The sequence below is a fragment of the Parasteatoda tepidariorum genome, chromosome 4 (genome assembly GCF_982258835.1).
Source record: "Parasteatoda tepidariorum strain Cologne lab strain chromosome 4, Ptep-v5.0, whole genome shotgun sequence".
Taxonomy (NCBI): Eukaryota; Metazoa; Arthropoda; class Arachnida; order Araneae; family Theridiidae; genus Parasteatoda; species Parasteatoda tepidariorum.
In genome coordinates, this window is record NC_141758.1 from 87,467,838 (window position 1) to 87,486,528 (window position 18,691).

General features: G+C 29.7%; 1 protein-coding gene across 1 annotated transcript in view; it reads left to right on the forward strand.

Annotated features, from left to right (window-relative positions):
* Positions 1-18,691, forward strand: part of LOC107439434 (calcitonin receptor) — a 62,235-nt gene that overhangs the window by 40,408 nt on the left and 3,136 nt on the right. The window contains exons 5-13 of the mRNA XM_087161547.1: positions 2,436-2,530; positions 5,061-5,152; positions 6,715-6,859; positions 7,586-7,736; positions 10,405-10,465; positions 10,987-11,053; positions 13,650-13,735; positions 16,195-16,333; positions 16,417-16,458. Coding sequence (XP_087017673.1) covers positions 2,436-2,530; positions 5,061-5,152; positions 6,715-6,859; positions 7,586-7,736; positions 10,405-10,465; positions 10,987-11,053; positions 13,650-13,735; positions 16,195-16,333; positions 16,417-16,458 — 878 coding nt within the window. The remainder of the gene's footprint in view (positions 1-2,435; positions 2,531-5,060; positions 5,153-6,714; positions 6,860-7,585; positions 7,737-10,404; positions 10,466-10,986; positions 11,054-13,649; positions 13,736-16,194; positions 16,334-16,416; positions 16,459-18,691) is intronic.

Consider the following 18,691-nt stretch of genomic DNA (forward strand, 5'->3'; position numbering starts at 1 on the left):
ATTATAAATTTAAAGAAAAATTTAAAATGCATAAATTATTTTTTTAAAATAAGGGCAAATTTGAGCTCATAAACTATGATTTTTTTTCTGCTTAGATACAACTCTACCACAAAATGTAATGCATAAATTTCGAAATGTTTTTTTTTCGAGATAAATAATATTAACCTGTGTTTTAAACAAAATTCTTAAAAAAAATTTCGAGAAAACAGTAAAATATAACTAAAAGTATTGTTTAATACTTAATTTTTAAGGAAAAATTCTAAATATTCTCAGGTAAAGCTTAATAAAAGTAAAAAATTCATACTTAGTTCAAAAAGTCGCTAATATTATATAAAATCTAGATACAAAATATCAAAAAAAATTTATATTGAACTTTTATTGTAATGTGTGTTAGCATTAGGAAATTTTCTCAAAATCAACCTTCTGCATTTTAAATGCAAGATGCAATTAACCAATGCAATTTAAATGCAAGATGCATTTAACCAATGCATTTAAAATGCAAGATGCATTTAACCAGTGCATTTAAAATGCAGGAGAATTCTGAAATGTAGGAAAATTTTGAGAACAGAAAAATTAGCTTCTGAAAATGAATTCAATTTCTCTTAAAAATATAATTTATTCAAATAAAAAAAGGTTAAAATACTCAAAGCATAACAAAAAAATTTAATTTCGTTTTCGGAAGTTTACTCGGTGGCTATGGTTTACTTCCGTTATCGGCGTCGTCTACCAGCGTACGAAAATGACTTCATTTCTAAAAATCGGAGATTAAAATATAAAGGGTTCTGGGAAGCTAATGAAGTTCAAATGTAGATAGTAAAAAAATCGAAATTTTCGTCGAAATAGTCGATTTTCACCCAGACATCTGTCAGTCCCTCATAATGGGCCCCAAGCAAACACTTATTTCACTTCCTGGTACGACCACAGCTGACCCTTACTATGCCCTTCGAATACTAAATCGAATTGCAATGCTGTTTTCCCCTCAAGATGCAATCTTAATAAATGATGAATGCCACAGTTATTACATCATTGTATTTTTAAGAGAAAAAAGCCTGTCATTTATGGGGCCTTTTTGGGGCAAATTTTTTTGATGAAAACAGTTTTTGACCCTTTATTTGGTCATCAGATCCTTCTCTCATTAACAACGATCAAATTTGGGTCGTGTCTAAACTTCTAAGCATTCTACAATAAGTATATATAACACCAAACTGCATAACTTATACTATATATCTTTCCTAATTTTAAATTACCTCCTTAATTACAAATATCATTCGCAGCTGAGTTGAAATTGATAATTAAGAGATGACAGCTACTGCGGATTTTCCGCAATTCCTACAGATTTTAATTAAAATTACAGTATTGTACAAATAGAAATTTAGCAGTGTGCACGATATAAAAAAATAGCCTCTCAAAATTGGACAAAAATGTATCAAAATAGCTCCAACAGTCGAATTTGAAAGCTCCATGTATTCAAAATTAAAACAGCATAAGCCCATATTTTAACAAAATGCATAGTCTCAAAAGTGATGGAGAGGAAAAATGTGTGCGAAAAATGATCGTTGTCTGTAGGCAGGATTCGGACCAATGAACTACGGGTTTGCAGTATGATGCTCTGACCTAAAGGAGAAGTTCGGCTCGCCAAATACGTAACGAGGAACTTCTCGGTATGGCATGCTGTACCAGAAAAGTAACTTACAGGAAAAACAACCTACTCAGATTTCGAAGGGTATCATATGTACTAAGAATTAGCACATGCACATATGAAGTAAATTGACAGTCAAGATCTATGCTACCTAAACCGATTGTTTGTCGGGTGCGCTGCATTCTGGTTTCCGTTCCTGATTGATTCCTTCTTTTTACCTCAAAACGTGCTGGCAGATATTTATCGATATGGCTGATATAAATGAATTCTCAAACAAAGATCTTAATAAGTCGTGCAAAAATGCTGCAACAGTCAAACCATAAATAAAAAGAGAAAACGTATCCTCTCCTCCCCAACCCTAGCAGTGGTTGAAGGAGAGGTGGATGTAAACCTGTCTTAAGAAGAGCCTCTACTGCTATGCCCCTGAATGTTGCTTTTTACTTTATACTTAGGAACCGTACCAACCCTAGGAGACACGTTTACTATGTGTCTATGGAAGCTAACCTTCTTTTCCTCTACATATTCTTCGCTCTAACTACCATATACATCCCAATCTAGAGACATTTCGGAAACTCTATATTGTGGCCACCGCTATGATATGTCATAACATACTAATTTCTAATTTCAGTGGTACAAAGGGTTGCAATCTGTTAGATATGGTTCCAATAGCTTAGTCAGGAGATTAGTAATTTTAATTTCACAATTTTTTGCTTATTTCGCTAAATCTTTGAAACTTTTAAGCAAATTGAATGTATGTCATGAATGTATGCAGCTAAAGTAAATTTTTATTTTGTAGACTATGCAACTAAAACTTGTTGGGAAAATGCCACTTGGTTTAGAAACTACAAAGGAAATGAATACAGCGATTTCTCTACTTGTGGTCGAGGTGAGGTAAGAAAAGGTTAAAGAAACAAAATTCTGTCCACAATATGTTGTTGTAGTTGTCACTTATGCCACGTGCCAATACCAGTAAGCCTGTTTGAAATCAAGCGAACTTTAAGGCAGATGGTGCTTTTCTTGTTTTTTCAGTGACGTCATCTATGGCCAAAAATATCTCCTTGGCCATTTACACGTCACAGCCCATTTAACCTTAATCCATTAATTCATTCACAGATCGTAATTTTGATCTGCAACCAGAGAACGATCAATCTCCAATTTAATACCCCCAGAGGTATTGATTTGCAATGGAAATTTGGAGTACTTTGTGACCCCGACAGATTTAACGTGCACCAGTCACCATTTAACACAGAAGGTTCTTAGGTCGGTGGAATTTGAACTCACGTTCTCACGAACACGACCCCAACATCATACCAGTCAAGATATCTAGGCCTTATTCACAATATTGATAAAGCGTTTAAAATATTTTATTAAAAAGTAAATCAATGGTTTCAATTTAAATTACTTTGCAAAATTTTCAGTTTGTAAGAAGAAACTTGCAAAAAGTTTTGATTTAAAAAATGCTTCGAACTATGACAGAAACATTAATAGGTTTAGTGATAATGATATAAGTTCAGTAATATAGTTCAATGTTTATTGAAAGTATGCGTCTTTTAAAAAATCAATGCTGCTGATTAATTGGGTACTTGCAACTTGAGAAGAAATAAAGTAATTATTTCTAACCATGAAACTTAAATCAGATTTAATTGGATACTGAAAGCGACGTCACGCGCGTGCGTCGTACTTGATTGGCTTCTAAATCGACAAATGCCACGATTTACCCTATGATGACGTCACTTGTAGGTATCTAATAACAGTATTAAACAATTTTTTTAATTTCATTTTATAATAATACCTTACAAAATGTTACGGAAAGATTTAAAGTTCGAAAAGTTACAAAAGTAAGAGAATTTCCAACAATCTCAACCGTGATATTCATCTTCAAATAAAGTAAATAAACATTCAAACATTTGTTTCTAATTCCCGAATTCATAGAAACATAAGAAATTTTAACAAGCTAATTTACTTACAAATAAAATCGTAATGTTCATTTTTGTGTAAAATAAATATTCAATTCTACGTATTCAATATAATTTTTAAGAAAATAAAAGCGTTGCCACAAGTTTTAAGTATTACTATAATTTTATGGTTTACTTTTTTAAAACATGATAATTTTCAGAAATGCAAAACTTGTATTTAATCATATACTTTGTAGACTTTAAATAGATTCTGAGTCTTACAAAAAATTTTACAAAAAATCGTTTGAAACGGCTAAAAGAAAATTCTTTTATGGATAATTGATTTTCTAATGTAGAGACAACGCTACACTATTTTTCTTTTTTTTTACGCTATTTGTTATCGCTAAGAATTATTCTCCAATTTCATTCCGCTTGAACTTCTTGTTTTTGTAATGACTGGAGGCACTCTTCAAAGTGCTAGAGAAACCCCAATAGTTCTCGAGAACACCTTTGAAGAACATCTGTCTTTGAAAAAATAAAAGTTGTTTTATTTCGAGCTTATGCTTTAAAAATAGGCACTGAGTTAAAAAGTATCGTCAAGATGGTACCAGAATATGGAATATTTTACCGTGCTTCTGGCTCTATGGAAACACCAAAATCTCGGTAATTTTTACCGAGATGTTTTGATTATGTTTTTGGTAAAACTGACAATACAATATCTTTTTTATAATATATGTGATAAAATTTGGTAAATGTGGTAAAATTTGGTAATTTTATCATGAACCAATTTTTTTGGGTACGGAGCCCTAAATAATCCACCTTTTTTTAGCGAAACCCCATCTTTATAAAGATAGTTTAAGGCTCATTATGCTCATTATTATGCTCATTATTATCTATGAAAGACTATATTTAAAATACTTAATTAGAATAATGAATATTTTTCATTGTTTTATCATTAATGATCTTAAATTAAGTTTTATGCCTGAAGTGAAATTTGCAGTCCTTGTGCTATATTTAGTCTAGTTATAAATTTGTTTCTGGTGTATATACACCATAAACAACATAATATCTAGACTAGATGGTTAACTTTACATGGAACTTTTCAGATTTGTTCTACTAGATGTGAGGTAATAAGAACTATAATTTTAAAAACCAGAATTTTCGGTAAATCGTTAGCATATAAACGAAAAAATTACCAAATTAATGGTTTGAATACCATCTATTCAAATATCAACCAGAATTGCGTTTTCTTTACCAGAAATGTTTTTACCATACAATACGGTAATTTTACCAGATTTTCTGTCTCCGCGTGGGCTTATTTAAGATTAATTAATAAAATGAAATTTTTATTTATTACTATAATCATATTATGTATACATTTCATGTAAATAAGAAAATTTATAAAATAGACTGATAACAAGTTACAAAAAAAAAATACTTTGTAATTTGCATCTGTGAGAATCATTTCCTTGCTCGTATTGAAAACAATATTGCCAAAATCAACACCTTTTTTTTATTCATTTTAGGACATTAAAATATTATTGAAAACTCATGTTATTACTTTTGGAATATCTATAGTACTTTTGTTGCCTGCTTTAGGAATATTCTTTTACTACCGGTGAGTACTTTTTTCAACAGTTTTAAAAAATAGAATTTTGTTATTTTTGTCGAAATTATTCTAATTTTTGTGAATGAATAATTTGCATCAGGTTTTTTTCTTTTTTTTTCTTTTTACATTCATAAAGAGGCTACAAGAAGTAACACTTGCAAAACATTGTTATTTTTTCGTCAACAGGGTGTTCTGTATTTACCACCATTGATACTTATTTTAGAAATAAGTTCAGAAAGGAAACTCAAAGAACTACGCACAATAGGGGTCGCAAATTAGTATTTTGATGAGAAAGAATAGAAATGTATTCATACTTTGACTTATCATTACTGAGGTCAATAGGAACAAAGGAGGACTAAAATCATCTAAAACTAGTTCCTCTAGATATGAAGTTTAGGAGTTGTTTCCCCGCTGTAAGAAAACTAACTCAAATTGCAGTGGAAAGTACTGGAACCCAGAGTGCAGTATCCTTAAATTTATATATTCATCCATTAATATTTATTTAATTGATGTGATTCAGAGATTTTATAGTAAATATTACTGTACATAAAAATTGCGGTATATTAGATTTTTGTTCCGTAAAACTTTACTGTAAAAAGCTCCGGCCTCCTGAGTGCGGGTTCGTTTTACGGTAATTTGATCTATAATTTTTGGCAGTGTAGAAAGAGACGAATGCATTCCTGTCTTAGCAGATAAACAATTTGATTTTATTTGATTTAAATTACCTTATGAAATGAATATTATATGTTTTAAATATATAAGAGTTTAGGAACGTTTATTCTATTTTGATATTTTCAAAGCTTTTAGACATTATGAAATTGCTGTATCAATGCTTCTTAGCATAGAATATTGAATTGTAAAAATTTCATTATTGTGAAATTTTATCGATTTTGCTCTGAATTTCAAAATGTTTATATCTATAAACTCCCAACAGCTTTTGGTCTGATTTCTAGACAACTGCTCTGGTGTGATCCCTCTTCACCAATACACTGTAAAAAAATCCGGATAAAATTACGGTAAAAAGCACCAGCACTCAGAGTAAAAGTACTTTTTAATCTACAAAAATCTGATATACCGTGAGTTATATAATGAGTTTTATAGTAATATTTACGGCAAAATCTCTGAATCACTGTAAATAAATAAATATTACTGGAAAGTTGCGTTATAAAACTGCACAGTAAAAATCGATTCGTAAATTGGATTCTATAAATGCTGAACTCAAGGTTCCAGTACTTTCTGCCTTTATTTGATCCGAAATATTTTACAGTGTAAACAATATAGTGATTCCAATTATTAAAAAAAAACGCAATTTTTAATTGTAGAATTTACGTGCCAGCAATTACGTAATAATATATACCCTCAGCAGTTAGAGCTTAGGTGAGTGTTCGAAATCGTCTCCAACATAATGTAAATATTTTACAGTGTAGACAGATTTAGCACCGGTCTCCGCACCACACTTCCCAACCATAACATTACGTGGTGATGCGACTGTAGTATGTGACTATGAGGAATTTTTGATGATTTTTGTGCTTCTAACTATTTATTTTCATTCTTTTTTTTTCTTACTTCAGACAACTTCGCGTGTACCGAATATTCATGCACAAGAATCTCTTTATCTCCCTTCTACTTTCCTCCACATGTGTGGTAGTATTCGAAAGTTACTTTCTTGTCGACTCACTCCAGAGCCCAGATGACAGTATTCTCGAATCGAACGAGGTAAGAGCATTTATTTTTCATTTTCTAATATTAGTATAACCTCTGTTTAAACTTGATTATAGTTAAATATTTGCGTTAGTGATACGGTGGACAGCTCATCATATTTGTTTTTAGAATCATTGTCAAAAATGAAGTAAAAAGATCCATCCACATTAGGAGGTCTCAAATTAAGATTTGAGAAGAAGAAAAAGTAGCAAAAACGCTATCAAAACTTAACAAATAGCTTGTGAGATAGGTAGGACCGAAAACATTAAAAATCTATTCAATTTGCGGATGAAACAGATCGGACTTGAATATTAAAAACATCTCCCTGCTCCATCAGAAAATCAAACAGATTAATTTTATTTTTTTCATCCCACTTTCCTCATTAGTGATTCGATTGATTTGGATAGTGATTTTATTCCTTCTTCACTCTTATATTTGTTTAAGACAGCAATATGCATATTTTTTAACTAAATTTTTTCACAAGAACTCTTAAACTATAACTATACTATACAAATTAGAACATTGAATCCATTTGAGGCTAATAAATCGTGATTGATACTGTTTCTTTAATATATATATATATATATATATATATATAAATGAAAAAAACTTTAAGGACTAATCTCACATAAACAAAATACTTTTTCAATAAAATATTTTAGTGATGCAATTTTTTTATGATTAATAAATTCTTAGGTTACTAAATTAAAAAGATAGGATAAAATAATTTCTCATTTTTAGGTTGGATGTAAAATATTTTACACAGTGACAAAATATTTCAGATTAACGACTTATATGTGGATGTTTTGTGAAGGATTCTATCTTCACAAACTGATTGCAGCAGCTTTTGCCGAGCAAAAAAGCACACTAATTTTCCACGCTATTGGATGGGGTATGTATTTACTAATATTTGAATGTCTAATTATTTTAAGAATATTTAGTTCTTCTAAAAATTATCTGGTTCTTCCGAGAGAATGTAATTTTCAGATAATATATAGTCCTTCTAAAATTATATAGTTTTAAGAATACCCATTTATTAGTCTAGTTCTGTTAAAAATATTTAGTTATTTTCAGAAAAATATCTAATTTTTTTATGAGTATCAAGTTCTTCTGAGAATTCCCAGATCTTCAAAAAGAATATCTAGTCCTCCCAAAAATGTGTTGCTTAAAAATACATATTTATTAGCCTTTTCCTTTCTTTGTTCTTTTAGAGTTTTTGTTCTTTGTTCTTTTATCCAGTTTCTTTTTTCAAAAAAAAATAATAATAATAGTCGAATTTTTTAGAAAATTCTCATTCTTTTAAAGGAATATCTAGCTTTTTTTTAAATTATTTAATTTAAAAATTAAGTATTTTTTATGTTTTTATGTCTACAGTTCTTTAAAAATAATTAGTTTTTTTTAAATAAAATAAAAATAATCAGCTCTTTTTAGTATATTAAGTTTTAAGATACATTTACCCAGATAGCACCGTTACCAGATTGCAGCAAAAATGCGACAATCACAGAAACTCATTTGGAAAGTCACATGTGACCTCTGCGACGCCGATGCGTAAATTATCGAAGGTTACTATGTCCGCCTTTGGAGACGTCACATTTTGACGTCATTCAGACGTCAACACGAGACACAATGAGACATATTACTGTCGCCGTCTGACAAGAATATGACATGCTCATGTTTCAACGTAGTCCCACAGTGACTATTGAGACGTAATTATCACAATTTCTCCACATCGTGACTCTGTTGAGACGTGAATAAGTCTCATCTTTGACACATCGTGATCCAGCTGAAACGTGAATATGGCACACTTTCGTCCTTCGGTGATCCTGTTAAAACGTAAATATGACACAATCTCGTCACACTGTGACCATTTTGAGACGTAAATAGGTCACATCTACGTCTCATGGTGAGATAACGTCACGTATCGTCACATGTGAATTCAGTAATGAGTTTCCATGACTGTCGCAATAATTGTAACTTGTTAATATATATAGTTCAAAATGAAGATAAAACAAAGGAAAATTACAGACATAGGAAAAAGGAGTGGAGGGAAAGAAAAATAATAATAAAAAAAAATAACAAGCAACTGAGGGGAAAAAAAGGATGAAATTCTTTTAAAAAATCCGGAAAGTAAAACATTTAATCTTTTCATCAGCCCACACGATTATATCCGCAAAAAAGAGTGCTATCTGATATTGTATCAATATGGCCAAAGCAAAATATATTAATACAATAGTGTGAGGAGTACTCAAAAAAAAAATTTCAAAAATTACAACAAATAAAATAGAACACATTAAGTAAAAATAACACGTAAAAACAGAAAATAAAATAAAAGAAAAGGAAAAAACAGAATAACGAGTAGCGAATTCAAATGTACTTACATGAACGGGAAATTTTTCAGGAATGATTTAAAAATATATTTTCGTAACAAGTGTTACCAGATTGCAAAATATGAAAACAAAAGCGCAAATTGAGCGTAACAAGAGGATTTTTGTTTTAAAGTGCTGTTCTTACTGCATTGCTGAAGTGCGTTTGATTTGTTAGTTACCAAGGATGGGCCCGAAATGGATGTGCGCAAGGTAATATTATGCTGGATAATTTAAAGAAGTTGACTATAAACAATTTTAGAAAATGAATATTTATTTAAGAAAGAAATATGAAATAGAGAAAAGAAACATGAATTGCCTGTTTTGCACATAATTTTAGCCACGGATTTGCCCGAAATGGATTTGCACATGGAAAAATTGTATAAATTAATAAGGAAATTTTTAGTAAATAATTTTAGCCACGGATTGGTCCGAAATGGATTTGCGCATGGGAAAATTATATAAATTAACAAAGAAAATTTTTAGTAAATATATCCACAAAAATATACGATTAATTCAATGATTTTATATAAAATTTTATTACTTTAGTTGGATATCCATTGTTTTTTATCAAATTTTGAAAGAGTTTATCAATTTGTTTTTTGGATAAATAAATATTACTACATATTCTTTTAATTCTATTCATTTCATTAAAAGTGGTATTTAAATAGATGCTCCTAGAAACATTAGAATTCCAAGTAATTAGCTTATTTATATTAAATTAAAATCATTTCTTTTATCGTATAAATCAAAAAGACAGATATTTTCATCTTTTATAATACCCAAATCCAAAAAATTGGTAACGATAAAAGAAATGATAAAAGAAATACGATAAAAGAAATTATTTTATTTTTAATATTTTGTCAATATTTTACCGTGGTAGCTTGAATGCTCACATTTATTTAGAGCTCAGTGCCTAGTGACAATAAGAGTTCAAATCGCCTCCTTCACGATACAAGCTATAATAATTTATTGACAATCCATCTTTTCTGACGTTAATGAACTAACTTATACAAAACTGAAAAATAAATAAGTAAATAATAATATGAATAAAGCATTTTAAACAATTATCTCCTTTTTTACTATGTGTCATCAAGCTATTTTTTCTTGTTTAATATTCCTGAAAAACTTAGTTCATAAACTTTTTACTCTATTTCATTATTTTATTTAATTTACTACTTTTACTTACTCATTTAGGAAGTCCCATTATTCCTGTAATAATTTGGGCTGTCGTTCGACACTTAAAGGCAGATGAAATGTGAGTAACGCATTAATTTATAAGGATACACTGTAAAAAATTCCGGATCAAATTGTGGTATAAAGTACCTTCACTTTTTGCGGCGCATCATTTGTAAAATCCTTTTTTATAGTAAAATATTATTTTTGTAGTAATATTTATAGTATTACAGTATATTTATAGTAATATTTATAGTATTATAGTATAGTATTTATAGTATTATACTATAGTATTTATAGCATTATAGTATAGTATTTATAGTAATATTTATAGTATTATAGTATAGTATTTATAGTAATTTTATAGTACTATTTAATTAGAGTGATTCAGTGATTTTATGGTAATTATTACTATAAAAATTACGGTATATCAGATTTTCTGTTCCGATAAAAATGGATTTTACAGTAAAAAGCAAAAAATTTAAATAAAAAATAGGACCATGAGTGCCGGTACTCTTTACCGTTATTTTATTCGGAATTTTTTTACCATGTATTTGATTTCTTTTTTTTTAAGAAATAACTTATTTTACAGTTATGTTACAGGTGCTGGATTGTACCAACAGATCAGTATGAGTGGATTTTACTGACTCCGAAGCTGATAGCTTTAGTGGTATGCATTTTAATTTCAATCCGATAAATCACAACGAATAAATAGTCAATCAATTAAAATCTAAAAATGATTAATCAATTAAATAACTGTTTAATTAAATAAAACGGAAAGAGATAAAAATGCACGGCTAGCTGCATTCTGGTTGGGAAACCAAAGAATTTATTCTAGCAAAAATTCAAAATTAGTTACAAATTTCGCCAACATGTAGCGCTGCTGAGTAGAAAACTGTAAGATAATGCTTTCAAAGTCTTTCACTATCTTGCAACCATCCTGTCATTATCTATGTAACTACAACATGGTGTAGTCTGAGAACAGACGTGAGACTGCAGAATAATGACAAAGATTTTTAAACTCATAAATGTAATTAAAAAAAGTGAAAATTTTCAATTAATTCAACTAAGCTAATTTTTTTAGTTATTTTTATTATCACACAAAAAATAAATACATTTTATTTTTTCGCCCTCTTTAAATTTTACGCATTGTAGAACATTCATATAAGTGTATTTCTGTGAGCAAGATTTGCTGGAGACAAATAATAACAATTTAGATTCCATAACATTTTCTGAAAAGTAAGTGATACTTTTCTTAGGACTTTGTAAAGTTATGCAAACAGAGAAAAAATATATAAAAAATATTATTTTTTTAAGGGAGAAAATTATTGCTAATGCTATCCAATAGATCGGCCACTGTGTCTTAGGTTAAACAGACATCCCTGAAAATATTCAGTTGGAATCATCATAAAAGACAATGTTTTATAGTTTCTCTAGTCTGTAGCGCTACCTGTTGCAAACCTTTATAACTAATTTTAAAAATTTATGAGAATAAACTTTCCAGTTTCGTAAGCAATACGCAGTTCACGATACATTCTTATGTCTTTTCGTTTTACTCTAATTGATTTTTAACTGTTGGTTAACCTGTTGGTATTTCGGTAGGAATGACGAATGATCCATATAAATAATCAACCAAAAAATAAACATCTTTTTATTGAAAACTTTAAATCATATTTTCTTCATATTTTTTAAGCGATTTGCCAGCGATTTGTGTTTGCTTCAAACAAATTGTGTACGCTCATTTTTTTTTCTGATAATATTATGAAATGCAACGAAAAAATGCGTTATCTACCTTATAGTACACTAATTATTTCAGTTTTTTAAAAGCCAAAACCCGCTGAATCTCTTTTATTTCAAAATATATCTACATCATCGTTGCTGCCTAAAACATTGCATACTTTAACAGATCGGAGATTTTAAACTATTTTTAATTCTTATGTAAGTTAAAATTCATTTTTTAAATTTTTTCCATAAGATCCGGCATTTTTCGTAGAATATATGCCACTAATTTGGAGCAAAAGGTTCAAAAAAATAGAGGCTTAAAACTTGTATTTTTATACTCTATTCAGTCAGTCTGTATGGGAAAAGCAATAATATCACAAAATATACAACACGACCTCACTATTATAAGGAAGAAATTATAAGCGCTTTCAAAAACAAGCTTATTTATCATTTTAGCTGTTTTATAATTGCAATTTCCCTTAAAATGCGTGCCGTTGGCACTATATAAAAATTAATTCTTTTATCATTTAAAAAAAAACTTCTTTTAAAATATGTTGTTTTCGACTTTTTGTTTACAATTTTAAAAAGTCATTATATTAATGACTTTTTTAAATTGTAAACAAAAAGTTTCCTCCTTAAAAAAATTCAGAAATGAGAAGATATAACTGAAAAGGTTTTATTCTTGACTTCAATCAGGAGTCTAAAGAGACAAAACACTATTTTTTTTTCACTTTTTTTCATAGCTAAGATTGAAATGAGAAAACGAAAACATTGTGCTCAACAGTAAAACTTCATAAATTTCCAAAGTATGGGAAGAAATTTTAAAATAATTTTTCAACTTTTATTTATAGTTAAGTCGCTATTGTATGTTTCATATGATTTTCAACACGTTGTATCATGTCTTACTGAAGTACTCATTTCCATATCTTAAAATGCAGGATCAAATCGCCCAAAGTTGTATGAATATGTTTGCAAAAAGTGTATTTCAGTGTGCCATTTTTTATTCATTCTCAGAATAATCGTTCAAATGTTTAATTCTAATATCCACATATTAAACTTCAGTATCATGAGAGTTTGTTCCTTAATTTAAAAAGCACTAAATTGAACTATTAATGCGTAATGAAGCGTTGGAAAGTCGTCAGATTGAACTACTATTATGAAATGAAATGTAGGAGCGGCATAAAGTTGACGAATAATCATGTAATGAAATAAAAGAAAATCATTAGGTTGAACCCATATCATGTAATGAAATGTAGGATAGGCATTAAGTTGAAAAATAATCGTGCAATTAAACGTCAGAAAATTATTAGGTTGAACCACTATCATGTAATGAAATGACTATATTAATTCCTTGATTATGCATGACATTAAGAATCTATAAAATGAACTTTAAATCAAAATATATTTCATTGGAAAGTTTATTTACTCTTTTCTTAAGAATAAAACTGCTTGTTAGGCTTCCAATTATTTCCCTTTCCTACTTTTTAATAGGTACCATATTTCAACATATTTTATTTAAAATGCTCTAAAATTTTCTATTTTAGGTAAATTTTGGGTTTTTGGTTCACATTGTTCAAATAATAATTACAAAACTACGATCCAGTAAAGTTGATGAGCCTGCTCAGTTTAGGTAAAATGAATTTTTGTTTTAAATAAAATAAAGCCTAATTATAGTGTGTAAATATATGAAATATAAATATAAAAAAAAACTATATCCTGCACTAGACTTCATTATACTTTTCTTGTCCGTTGTCTCTCCTTAAACATTTATTTTTATTTATTTATTTATTTTTAATTTTACTGCAAATCACGCATTTGAAGTATATACCTAAATTCAGATTCAAATATTCCTCTTCTATATAATAATAATAAATAAACCACTCCTTTTTCCTAGTCATCATGTTTTTATCAAACTGTTACTATTTACTCTGACACTTAACTAGTTTCTAGAATTAACACAAGAGGGCAAGCATAATATATTAATACATCTTATTGTCTAAGTAAAAATCGTAGTGTGTTTCATCAAAAACTCTCTTTTGAGCAATTTTATAGATGTGGCATGTGATTATATTGTCTCAAATCTTTTCAATTGGAATTGAAAAAGCGTTGATATTTCAAAATAAAAAGAAATCGCATTGCAGTAATTTTTAACTAAATTATTTAATACAAACTAAAAAAAAGTGTATTACGCATTGAAGCGATTTAAAAGCCACACATTTTTATTTTAATATTCTTCGCAGTCAATCATCGTTAAGTCAAACCTCAGTCTTGCGAAGTTTTCAACAAAAAAAATTCTATTTCGAATCTTCTTTGCATACAATGTAAAAAAAATCTATTTTTATTTATTTATTTTTTTATATATTTATTATTTATCGGTTGTTGCTTTTTTCGATAACTTTAATTTTTTGCACAAATAGAATTAAAAAATTTTTAAAAAAAATAGTTCATGCAAATAGAAAAGTTATTTTAAGATTTACTGTGATATTTACTTCACTTTAAATTCATTTGCTTTTTTCCCTTTCTTCTTTCATTTTAAAATACAAAGACATGTACCTTAAAATGAAGGGGTGTAATGAAAACACATTGACAACAAAGTCTCGATTTATAACCGATAATTTTATAACCGATGATTATCCTGTAACGGTATGCATTCAGTAATACGCTTTATCCTAGCGTTTCAACGGCAGATGACAAACATTTTCTTGTACAAAAGAAAACAGATCCGTAATGTTGGGCATATCGCCTTTTCACCCGATCTACTTAAAAGTAATTCTATCGCTGTGCAATAAGCTGCATACCAGAGAGCGGTTCGTAAAAATAATGAGCCTAATTATTTGACAGTAAATGAGCTCATTAACTGCTTTCTTCATTTCTCATCAAATTTGATGAATATGAAAGAAGCATTTCAGACTCTCCGTAGGGAAAATGAGGAAATAACGCCATTCATATTCATGAACTTTATTTTTTAATAAAAACAAATGAAGAAAGCAGACTTCACAGCGAAAAATTCCAGATCAAATTATGGTGAAAAGTATTGGCACCCTGAGTCCCGAAAATCAATTTTTACCGTAAAATTTTTACCAGAAATTTTACAATAATATTTATATAATTTCGGTAATTTTATTGTGAATATTTCTATAAAAAATGACGGTATATCAGATTTTATGTTTCTAAAATTTTACGGTAAAAAGTTCCTCCACCCTGAGTGCGGGTACTTTTTACCGTATTTTACGGTCTTGTTTTACTCGTGTAAAATTGAAAAATATTTTTTTTTAATCATTATTAAGGTATCTGGCAAAAAATAATTAATAATATCGTTAATAATATTTTTTCTCAAATTCAGTTGTAATTGTAGTACATTTACGTCGCACTAGAGCTGCAAAATGGGCTATTGGCGATGGTTTGGGAAACATCCCTGAGGATGATCCGAAGACATGCCATCACAATTTTGATCCTCTGCAGAGGGGATGCCAACCCCGCTTCGGTAGCCCGACGACCTGCACACGAAGTCGAGCACTTTACGGTAGAACAGTTTAATAAGGACCAATACCGCACTCCCTCGGTCCATACGCAAACTGATCCAAGTGGTCACCCTCCCGCACACTGACCGCAGCCAGTGATGCTTAACTTCGGTGATCTGCTGGGAATCGTGTCCTAACCATCAGTCCACTGCGGGACAAAATGGTATAGCCTTCTCAAATTCAGACAAATGCTTGAATATATCCCCATCTCCCCAAAATCGAATCTTTTTTTATCTGGTGTCTTCTTGAGATACTTAACCATTTCCTCATTTTTCAGACACCCTGTGTAATTAATAAATTAATTAATAATTTAGTAGTAATTATCCACTATCCATTACCACTAGAAATAAATTGGTAATTTTTTGGAATTGTTAAAAAAATGCGAATTGTTCCATTTCCGTTCCATCCTAATCGCATTGTTCTATTTTTTTAATCGATCCAGAAAATTAATTTTGTTTTAAATTTAAAAACCTTCTAAGCACTGTGAGGGAGATATTGTTTAATATTCACTAACATAATAATATACAGAAATAAGTAAACCCCCTACTTTTTTTTAATTCTATTACAGAAGAGCGGTTAAGGCAACAATGGTTCTCATACCTCTGTTCGGTTTGCATTTCCTTTTCCTCAGTTACCACCCAATCAAAGGTGATTGCCACATATTGTTAATTTACAGTATAGCTCTTTACTCGTTAGATGGTCTACAGGTAACAGTTATTATCCATTTCTCTCATTATAACTCATCCTATTTAGTTTCTCTCTTACACTGAATTTTTCCCTTCCATTTCAGGGGGGCATTGTGTCTCTCTTATTTTGCTATCTAAACAACGAGGTAAGTCAAACATCTTATTTTCAGTCATAAATTCTTAATTAACTCTTACTGGAAATTCTTAACTTAAATTGATTCTCAATTCACACCTTAGCTGATTTCATTAGCCCTTTGACGCAGAATTTTTAATAAAAATATTTTTCATACTTTTTTTTCTCATTATTTTGTATTGATTAAGGTCAAAATAAGTAAAAAAAATATTGCACTTAGTATTTTTATAATTTATAGTTATGAAATACAGCATAAAACACCAGTGTCTTTTTTTTCTTCCTTTTTTTTTTTTTTTTTTTTTTTTTTGCATTTAGGGCAAAATCTCCTAAACACGGCTCATTTTCAAACAATAATTTCTTAAATTTGCACCGATTTAGATCTAAAAGAAACATTTTTTCATCATTGAAATTTCATTGATTTACTAAATCAATTATTGATAAATTTTTGAATATTAATGAAAAAGATTTTTTTAAACTACTTTTTTTTTATTTTAGTACATAATTTCCATATTTTAGCGGATTCTTCTTAAATTACTATTAGACTGATTTTTTATGAATTAAAAAAATATCAAAATATATTTTTGCTTGTAATTAGAGCGTCAGAAAAAGAAATATATATAAACGAAACATTAGTGTCCCATCTGCGTCAAAGGGTTAAACCGTGCCAATTTGCGTACTTAAAACAACTTTTAAGGTTTCGATGATACCAATTCTTGAAAAATGTCTGAGCGAACCTTTTATCAAATTGAGGAAATTGCTATCTTTACTTAATTGAGGATGCGAGTTTCGCATTAGGCTTTGTGCAACTTATCAATGAATACAACTGTTAGGAATATCAACATAAAGTAAAAAGAGTATGAACTTAGAGACAGCCAAGAAATAAACCCAGGAAGCCTTCTTACCAAATGAGTGCGCAAAGCCCTTTACCATCCCGCCATACAAAGTGATTTTAAAAGAATGTTTGTAACTTGCCTGATTATGTCACCACGAGTATACGTTGTCCTCGTTTAATTTTTTATCCAACTTACTTTATTGAAGTGATATTTTGTGAAAGCAAGACTATGTCCTCACTCCTCGACAGGTTTTGTTGCTGAGAGATACCCCTGTCTAATTTTACCACCACTAGATTATGTCCCGGCCTATTTATATCAATACGAGTATAAGTTGTCCCCTATTAATTTTCTATCTATGATATTTTGCTAAAGCGATAATTTATTAACGCAAGATTATGTTCTCGCTCTTGGACAAATTTTGCTGATAATATTCCTATCAAACTTTGGCTCCACGAGATTATGTCTCAACCTGATTATGTCACTACGAGTATTTGTCGTTCCCCATTCATTTTGGCACCTCAATTATGGATGGTGTTTTCTACACTAGGGAACGCTGCAAGCTCGGGACTGCCTAAATTTACGGGTTACTGTTCCAGTTGCATTTTAAAGCCATTTGGCATCATTGTGTTTTGAGATTCTTGCAAACAATGTGTTTGATTACTTGTTACTTATGTTTACAATGCTAACAATACTTGTGTTTACAATACTAAAAGCGTTAACACTAACGTAAGATGGTGCACAGCTTGCAACACGAACAAACAGTAATAAACAAATGGAAAGAGGCGAAATCAAGACTGCCAAAAAAGCGAGTTATTCAAAATCTAGCAACCATGTCACTTTTTTCAATAATAAATAACAAAATAACTAAAACAAATTTTCACTCCCAACTCCCCAGAATTACATATTAACATTAATATCTTATAAAATACGGCAGATTTGAGCTCAGAAATTATCTAATTTATCTCTTTTATTGAAAACAAAATTATCCGTTTAAAAACATCGCCCATCAGAATAACATGTAGTAAGCAGCTGCAAACTTTTTAACCGGAACAAGAGTAGGTGCCGAGCTCGAGATTGTTATTGCTTACATTTCTATTGAAAATACCATCCATACAGGGTTATTCATAATTCCCTCCGGGGTTTCGAAGCGTAACTCCGGGGTTTCGAAGTAAAAAAACAAAGACGAATATGGCAAAAAAGAACATATGAAATTATTCCGAAAGTATTCAAGTCTTAATTTAAGCAGTTGCCGGTAGATGGCAGTTACATGTACCACTGTAGCCAGTTGTATTTTTAAAAAAATGGCGTTTACAAGCGGAGGGAATTATGAATAACCTTGTACATCAAAGCGATATTTTGTCAGAATGAGATAATTTCTCATCGGCATTTTGAAATCAAATACATGAAAATTAT